General features: G+C 32.3%; 1 protein-coding gene across 3 annotated transcripts; it reads right to left on the reverse strand.

Moving 5' to 3' along the window:
• Positions 1-864: 864 nt before the first annotated feature.
• On the reverse strand, positions 865-12,649 carry LOC133175754 (muscle LIM protein Mlp84B-like). 3 transcript variants are annotated; one of them, XM_061310866.1, is made up of 10 exons: positions 12,587-12,649; positions 9,567-9,688; positions 8,400-8,565; positions 7,144-7,307; positions 6,095-6,260; positions 4,910-5,076; positions 4,375-4,540; positions 3,946-4,090; positions 3,634-3,727; positions 865-2,849 (listed from the first exon to the last, which is right to left on the reverse strand). In XM_061310866.1, the coding sequence occupies exons 2-10, from the start codon at positions 9,661-9,663 to the stop codon at positions 2,782-2,784; spliced, it is 1,233 nt and encodes a 410-aa protein (XP_061166850.1). In that variant the 5' UTR covers positions 9,664-9,688; positions 12,587-12,649; the 3' UTR covers positions 865-2,781. The 3 variants fall into 3 exon arrangements, with proteins under 3 accessions (XP_061166850.1, XP_061166848.1, XP_061166849.1); XM_061310864.1 differs by lacking the exon at positions 12,587-12,649 and adding an exon at positions 12,087-12,136; XM_061310865.1 differs by lacking the exon at positions 12,587-12,649 and adding an exon at positions 11,881-11,899.
• Between the last annotated feature and the right edge of the window lie 3,826 nt (positions 12,650-16,475).

Below are 16,475 nucleotides of genomic sequence, written 5' to 3' on the forward strand. Positions count from 1 at the left end.
TTGAATAAAAATATTCTTGAACCCCGGGGTGTATATTGGGGGGGGGGGGGGGTCCTGTCCACAAGCACCGGTCTCATCCAAAGGATCGATCTCCACGTTTTACTACTTATCCAAACTGGGCATAAAACATTCTCAATGAATTTTTTAATCATTATGCTGAACCTAACAAATTATTCCGACTCGCTGTATGATCTGAAAAAAACATGGCTGAACTTATTCGTTCAGAAACTCACAGACTGGTATTGCTTTTAACCAGTGTGTGTTATGGCCTTGATGCAAGGTCATTTGGTCGAGTCAAGGTCACTGACAGAGAAACTGTAATTTCGCTACCGTATTTGTACTAGTGAAACATTGCTGGTATCATGCAGAGTGTGACATGGCCTTGACTCAAGTTCAAGGTCACTAAGGATAAGATGTTTTGACTGTATGTATGGACTAAAAGAACATGACGTGTCACTGTGAACTTTTCAAGTCGGTAACATACAGATTGGGTTTTATGACGAGAGTGCGTCATGGTTTGATGCAAGGCATTTGGAATGTTCAAGGTCACGTACATTCCTTTACAGTTTTTCCTAGCGAAATATTGTAAGTTGCTTCCCCTTACAAGATTGCTTACATGTATAACTTAAGAATGTGGCATGACCTTGACTCAAGGTCACTTCTTCCTTCCGCAGCTCCAACGGAAGACCTATTCGTTGCTTTGCAACGAGCTCGCTCTAGTTTTTTCAGTATCATTACAGATATTTATATTCAAAACTGATTCTTTCAAAATTGCAAAATGGGGGACATATATGTTTCTAAAATATTGTTTGTTCTCATTAATTCCATTAAGAATTTACACAATAAAGAACATTAACTACCTGGTAGTTGTACTTTCCAGTTTATTTGTGACAACACTAATAATGCCATTCTTTGTATTTATGCACTCTTAACTCTACAAAAGTCAGACAATATTAGAAATATTTCCTGGTCCCATGCAATTTTTTCCAAGCAAAAAAGTAAAGAAAATCTAAATCCTTTAAAATGATGGTCCCTTTTCAATTTTGAGTATGCAAAAATGCAACAGGACAGGAAAATTATTAAATGAGATTCTTTAACAATCTTGTTTTTTAGAAGAAAAAAAATCTCTCCTTGAAGAAAAAAAATCTTTGACTGTAATGGACAATATTTATACGTCTTAGATACAACAAGTTCAATAATAAATTATACCTGTGAGATGCTTGAGATTTAAACATATAAACTAAATCTGAAAAAATAATATGCATTTACGTAAATAATAAAAAATTTCCACACACATGGGAACAATTACCGGTAACAAAATCTTTAAAGGCAATACCCTACTACACAAGAATAAAATAAATCGATAATTTATCAATATGAAGGAAACAAAAAAAAGTTTTGTTAAAAACAAGAAGTCCTGTCTGGAAGCAGCAAGTGTTTTCATTTACAGACTCCTATTAAGCTCGAAAAACACAATGGAAGTCCAACATAACTACATAGATATTGGTTTAGTGAACACAGAAAAAATCTTCACCTCGAAAAAAAAAATTAATTTCTTGTTGAGAAGTAAAGGGAAAAAAGTAATTTCAGTTAATAAAACTGTAAAATTTTTCAACAATGCATTCATTTTCTGTCTTCCATTTACAACATCTAACAAAATAAATCATAACATGGTCCAATTTTGATGTATACATAATCATGCAGTAAACAGTATAAATATGACAAATTGACAACACGTATTGTGTTCCACACTGGATAACACGAGGTACGTGTAAATGACATCACAACCTAAGAGCTTAATGTCAATATAACTACAGTCAATATGTATATCTTGATTAACAATGAGAAAAATAGTACATGAGTGAGAGTCGGTGGTTTCTCAAATGAATATAAATTTATTCCAATAAAATAAATTGTCTGGATATAACATCCTCTTTCTTGCCAATATTTTTTTTTATAATCTTTGAATCTAGCACAAATTGAATAAAACATGAAGCTTGTATTAAAGGAAGTTTCTGGTTTAAGTGAGAAGAGTCCCTCTCAAAATTGGAACTTAAAATAACAGACATTTAAAAACTTTGAATACATGCACTAGAAGTTTTTTGGTTAAAAAAAAATGTATATACCCGGTAAGTGAATTATTAAAAAAAAATTAAAATTCTGTAGAGAGAAAAACTTAAAATAAACAAGATTTCGGTTAGTGAATTCTAGATAAGCATGCAATAAAAATCAAATCACATCCCCTTTTCATATAACATCTAATTTAAATCCTTCTTCAATATAAGCCCTTCTTCTTTTCAGCCATCGAGTTCATATTGGGATATCACTTTGAGGTGGAGTATGAATTGGAAAAATGGAAAAAGAAAAGTTTTTTTATAAATAGATAACAGTATTCAAGACCATAAAAAAATTAGTTTTTAAAAACGGGAAAAAAAATATTTCATACTTTAAAATTGTATGGTTTTTCTGTTTAAGTTGCTAAAAAATATTAAAAATAATAAAATATTTAAAAATCAGGTTTAAAAAAATCCAACAAAAAAAGAAAATGAATTTTCTCTCACTCTTGAATACACAAAATATATTAAAAGAAAGATCACTTATTTTTATGTTGCAATACATTTACATGTATGTAATTGGAAATGTTGACATCAGCACCAGATACCGACAACATTTTGACCTTAACACAGATAACAATGCCAAAAGTCACAAGGCATTCTTCCATAAAGGTCAGTCCAAATAAAAACTTGGATCCACCTCTACATTACTTAGATCCACCTCTACTCAGCCTGTGTGTTGTAAAGTCTGTCCAAATCCAAAACCTTTTGGTCCAAAATGTTTTCCATAACAAGCTACAAGACAACATTACAAAGATAAATATACTATATAATTACAAGAATCTAAGTATTTGTGAAAACACCAGTCAAAACAGACGTAGTCACCAGTCCTTTTCTTAATATTCTTATATTCTACAGTAAAACACGCTTATAATGATAATAATGAATTTCATTCCCCATAGTTTAAAAATGTATTGCAAACTATGCGGACATAACAAATTAAATTTATATTAAACAAAGCAAAATTGTCTGTCCCTGGCATTTCGCTTTCAGCGTGTTTTACAGTAGCTATTTTTTGAGTCAAGCACATATTTGTATGTAACAATGTATTTACACTTCCAATTTAATATTCTGTAGACCCAAATCTTTACATCTAATCATGTTATATACTACATAATATCACAGACAGAATTTTTTGCTAAGTGGAATGTTAATGCATACAGGGATCTACCACCACATTTTGGGACAGGGGCCAGGGCAGTAAAAAACTGGGAAACTTAGAGACCTTTTAGGGAATTATGGTAAAATCGTTATATGTTAAAATATATATATTTATTGGGTTTCTGGTGTTTGTTAAATTTCTTTTTTCCAATAAAGAGGACTATAAATTACATATTGTTATCTATTCAACCTTCATTTCTGTGGAAAACATTAATACATTCAATAAACTGTTTTTGAATTGGGAATGGGGCCTTTGAATGGCCCCAATTATAGACAAGTTTTCTGACAATTCCTTTAGCTTTACTAAATAAGGTCATTTTCCTTTTAAAAAAGTACAAACAGATGAGTCAATACTCACATTTACAGAAAATGTCGCCCTCTGCCTGAGTCACTGTAGTGGAGTCCAATTTCTTACTGCACGCCGTACAATTGAAACAGGCTTTGTGATAGATCTACAATAAAAGGAAGTCTACTCTTAGATCAAAACATACACACCATCTACTGATACATAACTGACGTGGAATCATTCTGTTGATAACACAACTTATCCAGTAAGTATTTACATACTAAATTGATAAGAAATGCACAAGTTATCATCAATTATAGACTTACATCCATACATCATCACTAATTTAACCATAGTGAAAATTTTACAATACACTGTACTTACACCACCTCCTGCCATGATTTTCTCAGCAAAATACACCGCCTGGTTGCACCTTCCACATATGTCCGATGATCCATAGCCCGCTGACTTCCTGTTATCATTCTCCAGTAACGGAGCAGCCTGAGCCACAGCATACGAGGATACATTCCTATGGACAAAGAATTTACAGCATCTATGAACACTGAGAATTAATTTTTAATCAAATACTTGATACTTAAATTTACTAAATCTAATTCCACAAATTATTTTTATTATGTAAGAATTTTGAACATTTTTCAAAGAAAGGAATTTTCACTTCCTAGACATTGGAATTTTTGTGAAACGGGAACTTTCAAATGAATTGAATTCCTGAATAGACTAATAGATCATAAATCAGAGAAAAACTCAATTTTCGTCTGAGAAACATGTATTTTCATGTGAAAATGAACTCACTCTTTTGTCACATGGTGCGGGTTTCCAGTATCCATGGAAAGTCCTGAAGCTCCAGCAGCAAAGCCATATCCCTTTGGTCCAAAGAGTTTTCCATGGCACGTCTTACAGAACACCTCATCGTTATGGTCAGTACAATTTGTACTGTCTAGTCCTTTGTTACAATTAGCTAATAATAAAATAAAAATAGCACTATGAGATCTATGTCACAATAAGCTTTATAAAACAGAAATTAATCACCAAAATCAACAAAGGAAATAGAGACCTCAACACATTAAAAATATCATCTTTAAATTCAAACATTTCATTCTGCATGGTTCTTTGAATGTTTACATTTATTAACATGAACAGCAAGCACAACTCTCTTTGATACTTTCATAATCAGAAAAGATGTAAAAAAAAAGTTTACAGACACTAATGACTGACAACTAGCACTTTTTGATCTGACTAGAATAGAACACTCTGCCTATTAATAGAGTTTTATTTATCAATATCAAAAATGTTGCTTTTAAAACATGTGTCAGTAAATTTCTCTTACCACATCTAAGGCACAGTTTGTGGTACTTCTTCCCCATGGCACGGACCTCCTCTGCAAAATAAACCTGCTTCCCACATCTAGGACAGCAGTCTCCTCCCCCGAAACGATTGGATCCACCACCATTCATTAATGGTGCTGCTTGGGCTTGGGCCAAGTGAGAAACATTTCTGCAAGTAATATTTCAATGCAAATTGAATATTTTCATAGTAAAAATATTTTGAAATATACATGCCATGTACCTGTATATAAAATCAATTACTATACATGTATTTATCATTTTCCTAGCATTTTACTTCATAAACTTTACCAAGATTAAAAAATTTTAAGTTTTTACTACAAAACCATCCAGTGTTGAAATTCATTATATTCCAAAAATTTCTTTTGGAACTTTTTCTTAACAAGGAAAATATGATATGCATTATCTTTACATCAGTTTCAACAATCAAATTATACGACACATTATAAAACTAAAGTAAATATACACGTATATAAGTAATAAAGTATACTGTTGATTATGAGTATTACTTAGAAAATTATTAAATGATTTTTTTTTTAATTATGAAACTTCAGGTAGATACATGTAATTTATCAAGACTGACTGTTTATTTATTACAAATATATAACGTAACAACATAACTGTTGAGCTGACTGCATGTAATTAAAACTAATTAATTATTTTTACTTTCCTTCTTTTCCTTTTTGAGGCTCAAATACAATATGTAATAAACATTTCTATATCTCTATACGATTCAATGTAAGTAGATAACTACTTTGCAAATATTCGTAAGGCTATAATCATGAAAAGAATTTGATGACAAAATACATAGGTTTACAAGTGTGCATTCATAACTGCAACTGCACTTGTATACTTATTATGAAACTGCTCAAATGCAAACATACTAATCAATACATTGTTATATCTTCACCTCAATCTCCTACTGAATATTGATACATTTTTCAATTGCTTCCACCTAAATAACCATAATACAAATGAGTTATGTCTAATACTTAAGGACAATTACATCAATAATTTAACTTTCATTATAACATGCCTTTTGATTGGATAGAAAAATTTGTTTTTATCAGATACCCTGTGTTTCCTATGTCACAATGACTTACGTCAAAAACGTATTAATCTACTTCACGTTAAATGTATTTAGTTAAGTTTCATAGGTGCACACATACCCAGTGGTGATTTCATTTCGACGCCCTGTATCCATAGACAGCCCTGAAGCTCCTCCAGCAAATCCATACCCCTTGGGTCCAAAACTCTTGCTATAGCAGGCCTTACAGAAGATTTCCCCATCATGGTCATTACAGGTTGTACTATCTAGCAGTTTGTTGCACTTGGCTGTCAAAAATAAAGTGTAGCAAAATATACTATATATTCTGAGAATGGATACAAGTAAATTATCTAAAAAATTTCCACAATAATTTCTCACATTTTGAAAAACAAATCTTGAAAACTTTTGTTCCATTTCTTAGGTTTACTATTCTTCACTCCTAATCAAGAACATATTTTTTTCTACAAAGGGAGATAACTTCTCTTACACTAATAAATTTCTGAAATTTGGTAATATTCAAAATTTCGGCTAATTAGAGAAATAATGAATTAGAACTGTCAGAATAATCAAAGCATACATATCACATCTCTGTAAATTCATTCTTTGTCAATAACTAAGAATTATTGCAATATATACAATGTACTCTGTTGAAGGCACTTTAATGTGAATTCTGTCAAAATAATTTCAGTGTGTGTGTTGTTCAGATCAAAAAACTAGATCAGATGACTATATTGTTCTTCTTGTGCAGGACAACTTGGTATGTTTAAGTCCTTTACAAGCAAATCTGTGCTTAAAATTCTATCTAATAGAGAAATTAAAGCACTGAACAGTATTTAGCTCTGAACACCTATGCCAACTGATTATCTGTTGTACAACATGTACTATCTGAGAAATTCATTTATCTATATGGTAGCTGACAAAGTCAATTGTTTTCCGAAAGTATATTCACACTTGTATACAGAGTTATCTAACTTGAGAGACCAAAAGCTCAGAGATTTGAATTATTATCAGAAACTAAGGCACATTTCTGAAACAGGAATTAATTATCTTCCCTCATTGATTATTTCCTGTCTATTTATCATGTACCCTTAATAATTGTTTGACTGCTGCGTTAAATATCCAAACAAAACCTTAATACAAACCAAACGGAGCTTGTGAGGAAGATCTTACCACAAGCCAAACAGAGTTTGTGAAACTTCTTTCCCAAAGCTCTCATCTCCTCTGCAAAATACACCGGCTTTCCACACCTGGGGCAACCATCTGTCCCTCCCCACTTTGGTTTTCCTTGATTCACCAAAGGGGCACCTTGTGCCTCAGAGTAATGAGAAACATTACTGTAAAAAATCAAAAGAAATGTCTTCTAATATAAATAGGATATTTACCAGCAGCATCCACAAAGTTAATGTTATTCTGAGGGATTAAAAAAAGTTGCGTTAGGTAAACATTGCTTGAAATGAAGATTTCTTATCTTTAAATTTGCAGCACAGAGGCCTTGAAATGTGTAAAACTGAGACGCATTTCATGAGCCGTTTCCCTGTCATCGCTTTGTCTATTAGCCACAGAATTATTTTTAGACAGCTCTGACTGTAAAGATAAGCTATATTTTGTATAATTGGAACTAATGCCAACAGAAGACTGCAAATTTAGATGATTTATATTTTCCTTGTGGATAAATTTCAAGAAAATTGATTTCTAACTGCATACACAAGGATTATTTTTTATTATTTCATCTGAATTCTATAAAGTGTTACATGAGGAGATCAATCTACAAGTACTCATGTAATCAAGAGTACATGTATCTGATAACAGAAACTGACATCCTTTTTTTTTTTAATATAAAGACTGACACATAAATTTCTTTTACTGTTTTATGTAAAGTTTTTACCTACAATGTAAAAACAACATGAACAAAATTAGATTTCCTTCAGGAGGAAGCCACAAATTAATGTATGAAGGCCCTTCATCAAGATAAAGTAGCAACATTAAATCACAGGTACATCGTACCTGTACAGGTATCTATGAATCTGCTGTTGCAGTAGTAAAGAATGACTGACATTAAAGGAATTTCTTTGAAGCTGTGATGTACACTAATCATTTTCAAGATCAGATGACCTGTCAATCAATTCTAGGGATTAGCCAATGTTTTGTACATTGGCTCAATGCCAGCAAATCAAACATGGCATCTACATCTCTAGGAACAGTTCAATTTAAAATTGAAAAAAAAAAATTCAAAATTTAAATTTGGATCATATAGGACTATTCTCTCCGTATACAATCAAATGCCTATGCTGATATTTTCATCCCCTCCTTACAAAAATCAAAAAATACAATTGCAAGATAAGATGAAGAGCTGATATTTTGATATGAATCAATGATGATAAAATTTTGCACAGGTGCAAGATATACGTCAGGAAGTGATTCATCACCTTCGAGTTTGCTGATGAGGATTCCCAGTGTCCATAGATAAACCGGAAGATCCCCCTGCAAATCCATACCCTTTGGGTCCAAAAAGTTTTCCGTAACAAGATTTACAAAAAGCGTCTCCATCATGCTCTGTGCATGTTGTGCTATCCAACAGTTTGTTGCAGTTTCCTGATAAAATAATAAAGACAAACCCATCTTAATCTTTTGATATCAAGAAAATAGATAAACCTATGTCAAGGTTTCAACAAAAGAGAGTCAAGAGGCTCCCTGTTAAATAGCTATCAGGTTTTCAAAATAAAAAACAAGGGCACAAAGAGATGATAAATGAAGTGATAATGAGCCATAACCTGGTCATAAAATCAGTCAGTCATGAACAAGAATTATCCATCTTGAAATGGGTCTCTGTATAGCTGGAGTTAAAACTACTCTACAGATAATTTTTTCTATGTAAAAAATGTAATTAAGAATTAAAATTTCAACAGACATAATTGTATTCAAAAATAGTACCAATGTGAATTAGGATATTTTAGTTCCTTGTTCTGTGGTTTAACAGAAATATTATTTTTGATGTTCTGTAGGATTACACCTGTCAGGATTGAGAAACCTCATATTTAACAGAATATAATTCACCAGATCTCCTATTGCTTATCTACATTTGCATTGCATATTGCCACAGGTCTTTGTTAGTAAATGTTTACTCCCTACTGCCAGAGACTTTCTAAATGGATCTTGCCTGTGGTTCCAAAAGATTTTACAAGAGACAATGATTGTATGATACTGCACTTGAGATTTTAAAACAGCTTCTTCTTTCATTAGATAATATTTTTTCCCTTTGACATCTGGTTTCTCTTTCCCTCGTGTTACATAATATGAACTGATAGCATTTATCACTTTGAAAGATATTAATTTTCCATAGCAAATTTTTATAAAGAACTATGATTAAGATCAAAAGGAAATGATTTACAGGTAAATCAAAAAAATGAATTAAGAGACATGTATGTACCCTATAACAAATTATGGAACTTAATTTCAGAAAATTTCTTTAGCTCACCTCATTTCCCTCTGAGAGAATTTTTTTTTTTTTTTTGGTCTTTCTTAATTAATCATTCACTTCAACCAATTTAAATCAGATAGATATAATTCTCAATTAAAATTCTTGAAATACTTACCACATTTAAAACAGAGCTTGTGCCATTTCTTTCCTAATGCTTTCACTTCCTCAGCAAAGTACACCATATTCTGACATCTTGGACACCGTTCAGCCATCGTCCTGTTGTCAAATGAAGGCCGCCTAGGATAATAATACCAATCTGTCAACATCTTGTTAAAAAATAATTATCTCTACCACTTTCGCCCCAAGAGATACTCAAAATGACTGGGAAGAAGAAGACAGAAGGGAAAAAAATTGGTAATCTCTCCTTCTTTGTGCAGCTTCTCTGGAGTTCGCTCACTCCTATAAACTGTCAAATTTTATCCCTATCAAGTCTTCAAAGTAAAAAACAGCACAAAGAGGATGTTTCATCCAACCCTCTCCTGCATTACTCAAGGTGTCTGGTTTTACGGTGTGGCATGAGTCAGAAACGGTTCAACATTTCCCAAACTTTGTTGATTTTACTGTATCTGCTTGTTTTAGAAAAAAGACTCCTGGTAATTGGATGTAAGGAAAATGTTCCCAGGAGTGCTAATTAACTTAATTTGGTTTTTAATTACAGTGTTAATTTTTACCATTCATTAATTATTGACAGCAAGTTTTTTTTTATATGAAAAGAGTTGCATTGATTTTAACACCTTTTGCATGCAGGAAGATTGGATTAGCAAAAGGGATTAATTAATTTTTGGCAAAACATTGCAGTCAGGAATAAACATGACTTCATACAGTGTGTTCATTGTTCAATAAGGAATATTAAACTCTGTCAATGATAAAACTTAATTTATTTGTAAGTGCTTTTTAACATGTGCAGTGCTATTACATGGTGAAAAGAAAAACTGCACCGCTTGCACATTCTCATTTCTATCAGCAAAGACTGGAAACTTTCAGATTATTCAGAAAATTCTTATCAGCTTTCCTAATGGTATGGTCATCCTTCATTGGCAGGAAAAAGTGCAACAAATATAAATCAGCTGAATTTTGTATGGATGGTAGGAATGTCATTAATGGGATTTTTGGAAGGATCAGAATAGTATTGATACCTGGTTTAGGTGCCATGGTTTTGTGATTAATGATAGACATACATCACAATGATTTTGTAGTATTTCAAAGTTCCTTTTTAATTAGGATATGATTTATATATTTTTATATAATTATATTATATTTATAAAGGTGCATTACATAAAGTAACATGATTAGTAAATTCAGATTCTGATGCAATAGTACAATACCTAAGTTACACAATTTCTGGTTTGTGTTTCTGTAAAGAAAGGGCTCTCACACACTTTTTGGGAATGGGGCCAGGGCCATAAAGACTGGGAAAAAAGCGACCATTTTGGGAATTTGGGGATAACCATTATACTTCAAAATTTCTTTATTATATTATGAACTAAATTTTTGTTTTGCAATACAGAGGAATGTGAATAGCAAGTTTATAGTTATTATATATATCTAATTATACTTTTTTTTAAGAATTTTTTTGGGACAAATCACTAATGGGAAAATTAACACAAGGTACCTTTTTTGAATTGAGAATGGGACCCTTGAATAGACCAAATTATTTACAATTGAGAACCCTGAAAGAATCAAAATTCATGCATTCAATGACATTATCAAGTACTTAAATTGGTCATGTAGTATAAATTTATAATTTTCAAGTTAAGGATCATTCATAATTTAATATATTCTGAATACCTCAATGGCAACATACTTCCAAATTCTTAGATTCAAATTTCTTGCATTAATTCAGTGAGAGCATAAATGTAAATGCTCTCTTTTTCATACACCAGAGTAGTATTTCTGACATGGATGTTTATTCAGTTCACAACATAATGCACCATTTTATTTTCTAATTCCATTTATATAACTGCTTCAAAAGTATACTTCACAGAATGAACTTAAGAACATCTTTAAACTGAAGCGCCTGGTACTAAAGTAGGACATTCATATGATAACTCACTAAACTTGACTAAGGCTCATAAGATTACCACTGCTGTAATATAATATATGCACATAGAGATCAGTCATGATCTTTCTTTCCTATAATACATCTTATTATTCATGGTGTGAAATATTCTATCCACATGTCATTAACAATTGTTGACTATAGTTTTCATAATCATTTAAATTTAAATGAAACAATTTTGACAACATTAAACATAACATTACTTATGTAAAACTACATTTCCAGTGATTAAAATCTTGATTTGTGTCCAACTGTTACACTGTGTGACAAATTACAATCTTACCTGAACGAACATCAAGAATGTCCGCTTGTTATAAAAAATCTTACAACACAGTTACACATCAAAAACCTGTTATCTGTACATAATTACCTGTACAAAATGGACAGGAAAACAAGATATCTCCCTTGAATTATAATTTACTGTAACAGATCTTCTGGTCTACAGAGTATAGAATATTATAATAATTTATCGACAACACCCATTGCTGACTGGAATCACCTTGAAAAAAATGTGCCTGCAAGGCTGTTATTGTATTTTTTACCTTGATGACGCTAGAGACATGCAAAATATCTTACCTGAATTTATCTATGGAGTGTATCTCTTGCACCATACAATACAACCACCTTGCTATATGCACCGTGTTTACAAGATCAATAGGTATTGATCAGATCGAATCCCAAATTTAAAGCCACTGAATTGAAGTTATTTCAATTTATAAAGACTGTTATTATTAATAGAACACGGGTGTGAGTTTAAATCCTTGTTTACTTCATGAAATGACGACATCGTGTCTTGTTTCATGCATGAATATGACATTCCGCTAATTCTTTACATTCCGAGAAAGGATTTTGCCGTATAAGGCAGAAATATTTAAGCTACCGTGAAACAGCTGTTTAAACTTTCACATGAATCGTTTATCAGGTATATTGATATCGTCCTGATTTAAAAATTCCAAAACCTGCCAAACTTGTATACAAAATAAATCCACGATCAACGTTCAAAGTAAAGAAAATGTGTACACGTGCGGTTAAAACCGAAAGTACACCCTCAGACAGTAGATGTTTTTATTACATACCTTTTATTGCTGTATATATCTCCTCTGTGTTGTTTAAATCACTTTACCGCGTTCGCAAGTGTCGTCGAATAATTAAATACTTCCGCCAAATTGTTGTCACCTTTTTTGCACACGACACACACAAAACAAAAGAGTTATCGCGCTTTGTTAAGCAATTTGCCGATTTTTTTTCCCCAAAAGGTTTTATTTCAAATAATTCTATTGAGAAGTGTATTTATTTGTTTCAATCTAAATAAAATTTGTGAAAAAAAAAAGGAAAAGGAAACAGAGGCACCATATTGGACGGAAAATTTAAAAGGCTGCTTCTTTTCATATTGGCCTTATAGCAGGGATCTATATAATATAGTATATAGGTCCCTGCTAAGTAGCCATTAATTTCATAAAGAATGCAACACATTTATATTTACAACTGCAAATAATCTCTTTTAAGGATACATTACAAAAACAAAATTTGATGCATGGATTAATATATATTTTTTGGCAGATTTGGAATGGATTTGACAGAAATAATGAATCCCTAAAATATAAAGTTTTCTTTAGTGCCTGTAAACATGTATCCTTTACAAAAAAATGATATTATTTTCTTATAAATGCAAAATTTGTACATGTACAAAATTTGCATTAGAAATATCAAAATTTTTGTAAAGGGCACTTAGATATGTGACTTTATATCGTTTTCTATGTAATTCTATACAAAATTTTGCACACATATTTAACATTGTGACAAAATCGTACAAAATTCTCCCACTCTTCCTGGCAAACATGATTCAGGTTGCCTATTCGAATATAAATCTATGAGAAATATTGCTGATTTCTGAAAAAGAAAGTTTGCTATTTACCCTTAAATCATTTGTTGTTACGTTCCGAAGTTGATTTAAGGTCAGATGACACGTTCCTTAAATATCTGTTTTGTATACCTTGGTATTATATAAGAAATTATTCACATTGTCATTCTCTTGTGATTTCTTAATTGTTTTCAATATGTTTTAAAAATATAAGTACACCAAAACTTGTGACACTGGCAATTCAAAAGAATACACATAAGGATTATATAAGGAATATCATCCTCTGGTATCTTGCACAAATGCCTGGTAAGATACCTCAATTTTTGGTGAGGAAACTTGTTTAAGTAGATATACTTCAATGACAAAATATTGGGGAAAATTACATATTTTTGAAGAATGTGTCGTCTGACCTTAATTTAAATGCTGGTCTCTCTCTCTTTCTCTCTCTCTCTCTTTTTTTTTTTTTTTTTTTTTTGAAAACTTGTATGCATTATGGAATAAACGAATAAGATACATTTATGTGCGGATCCAGGATTTTTTTTTTTCCCGGAGGGGGGTGGGGTGAAATTTAAATAATAATTATAACGCGTAAACAACTTGCCTCAACCTGAAAAAAAAAATCATGGTGGAGGTGCTGGGGATACAAGTCCCTTTCCTTAGTCAGTTTAATTCCTTTATACGTAGGCCTATTTATAACTCTCCTTACCATTTTTTAAAGGTTCCATGTTTCCCGGAGGAGGAGGGATGTTCTTGAAAGCCTCCAAGGTCATATTAAATAAATCCCCGGAAGGGGACTCCACATACGCGCATGAGATACAGCATGTAAATATACACCTTAACTATGAAACGAGTGCCTGGCCCAAGGACCTTAACGGCCACATTGAGTTTAATGCAACCCTGTATATAATCGAAGGGCCCATGGAATGGTAATTTTATAATTATATAATAAAAAAAAAATAAACGAACAGATGAAGATATGTTGCTCAAAATCAAGAGGAATAGGACGATCTGGGATCAACAAAATAGTTAGCCTGATTATCATCAGAAACCCAGTGCAATTCTTTATTCGATTTACTTATCAAGTACATTACATGTATTTACAGCGATTAATCATCATCCATAGGTGAATGACCAAGGGGTTTAAAACTTCTCTTAAGAGAATGGATGGCCGACGTAGGAAGACGGACAAAAACAAACAGCAATATCACCCTAGTGACCCAGGTACTCAGGTGACCAAAAAGGGTACACCTTTTGTTATTGTTTTTTTTTTTTAATTTTTTGGTTTTGTTTTGGTTTTAGTTTTTGTTTGTTTGTTTTAATCTTTCTCCGTTCTGTAAACCCGTAACTGAATGCCAGGTATGAAATTAAAGATACTACAGAGTCTGACACATCTGTTTCATTTTTTACTACCTAACAACTAAACTTTATGATAAACGTGATGACTTCAACTTTTCTATTGTCAACCTCCCTTATCTATATAGCAATATACCTTTATCACCTGCATATGAATTTATGTCTCCCTGTTAATTCGATATGCAAGAGCATGCTCTACATACGAACAATTTCTAAAACGAGGCAACCTATTGACAAACAAGTTGGTGAAACAAGAATATCAACAGTCTCGTCTGAAGTCAACATTACACCAAGTTCTTTGATCGATACATGTACAATGACCTTGTCAGCAAAATTTTATATAATCTATCATTAAGTCAAATACTAATTGTTAGGAATTATTTACACACTGTATTGCACTGATTTTTCGGTTTGCCAGATCACGACAAGGAGCACACGGCGGGTGTGACCGGTCGACAAGGGATGTTTACTTTTCCATGGCACCTGATCCCACCTCTAATGCTTTTAGAGGTCCATGTTGGCTCTGCTCCTGATCTGGACTTTTGAGCGTGATTTTTGTTCGTTGTTCTTAAACCCATGTCTGAATATTTTAGAAAATAAATAGATAAATGTAATGATCAATTTATTGTCAACGTATATTCGATAATTTCAGATACCTAGACAACTTTAGCACTAGCCCTTTTATGATCATATTGCCAAAATGTCCCTGTTGTTGAGAATCTCAAATATCAAATTTAGTTATGTACCTAAGATAGTCAAGCTTTATTGAGAAAATTTAAACAAAGGGTGAAATTATCAACTGAATGAATTTAATGTTTGTGTCTGAATATCATGAACGATATCTAAAACAATAACGAAATTCAGGACAATAGCAGTGATCTTTTGCGAGATTAATGAGTCGAAACTTTTTGACCCCCCTGAAAAGAGGAAAGGCATTGTTTACAACCCATTGTTTTTTTTTAATTCGGTAAAAAACATTATTTAAATTTCTAAAACGTGTTGTTGAAAATTTCCTGTATGTCTTTGTCCTTCTTTTTTAAACATATATATAGGTACTTAATCACACCTCAGTGAAGATTCTGTAATTTTAATTAGATGTCAGCACCAAAGGTAAGTAGTTAGTCATTCACTGAAGAAAACACTTCAAAAGTAATGTCTGGTAATTTGAAATACATTTAATATATGTAAATCTCTAGATATAAATTAAAGGTTTTTCTTTCAAAATTATTTTGAACTTTATTCTCTCTCTCTCTCTCTCTCTCTCTCTCTCTCTCTCTCTCTCTCTCTCTCTCTTCTTTTCCAAACGTGGAAATCCTTCTGTAACTAAAGATATATACCAGGTAGTTGAGAAGTTAAATATGTACATAAATAGTACGTTAAACAGATTTGGACAGACACGTAGTTCGATTTTGAAAAAGGTCGCGGAATGGGGGGGGGGGGGGCAGCCGGAGAAATAATTGACAGCTTACCTAACAAAATCTTTGACAAGCAAAATAAAGAGGTCCAAAATAAAAAAAAAAACTATATTTCGAGGGCGTGGGGGAGGGGGGTGGAGGTTAAGTTCCATTTTTTTTAAGATATGAGGATTTCACCATACTACAAAATAAGGGAAGCAGCCGGTCTTTCAATGAATATTTTCATACAAATTAACAGTTAAAGGGGCCACCCCATGCTCCCCTGATACTACGTGCCTGTTGGAATCCAATCAAACAAAAGACCTTGTACCATGGAGAGTAGGTAGTCCCTGTCGT

This window comes from Saccostrea echinata, unplaced genomic scaffold (genome assembly GCF_033153115.1).
Source record: "Saccostrea echinata isolate AGI-Se365-2 ecotype Australia unplaced genomic scaffold, CSIRO_AGI_Sech_v1 ptg000064l, whole genome shotgun sequence".
Lineage (NCBI taxonomy): Eukaryota > Metazoa > Mollusca > Bivalvia > Ostreida > Ostreidae > Saccostrea > Saccostrea echinata.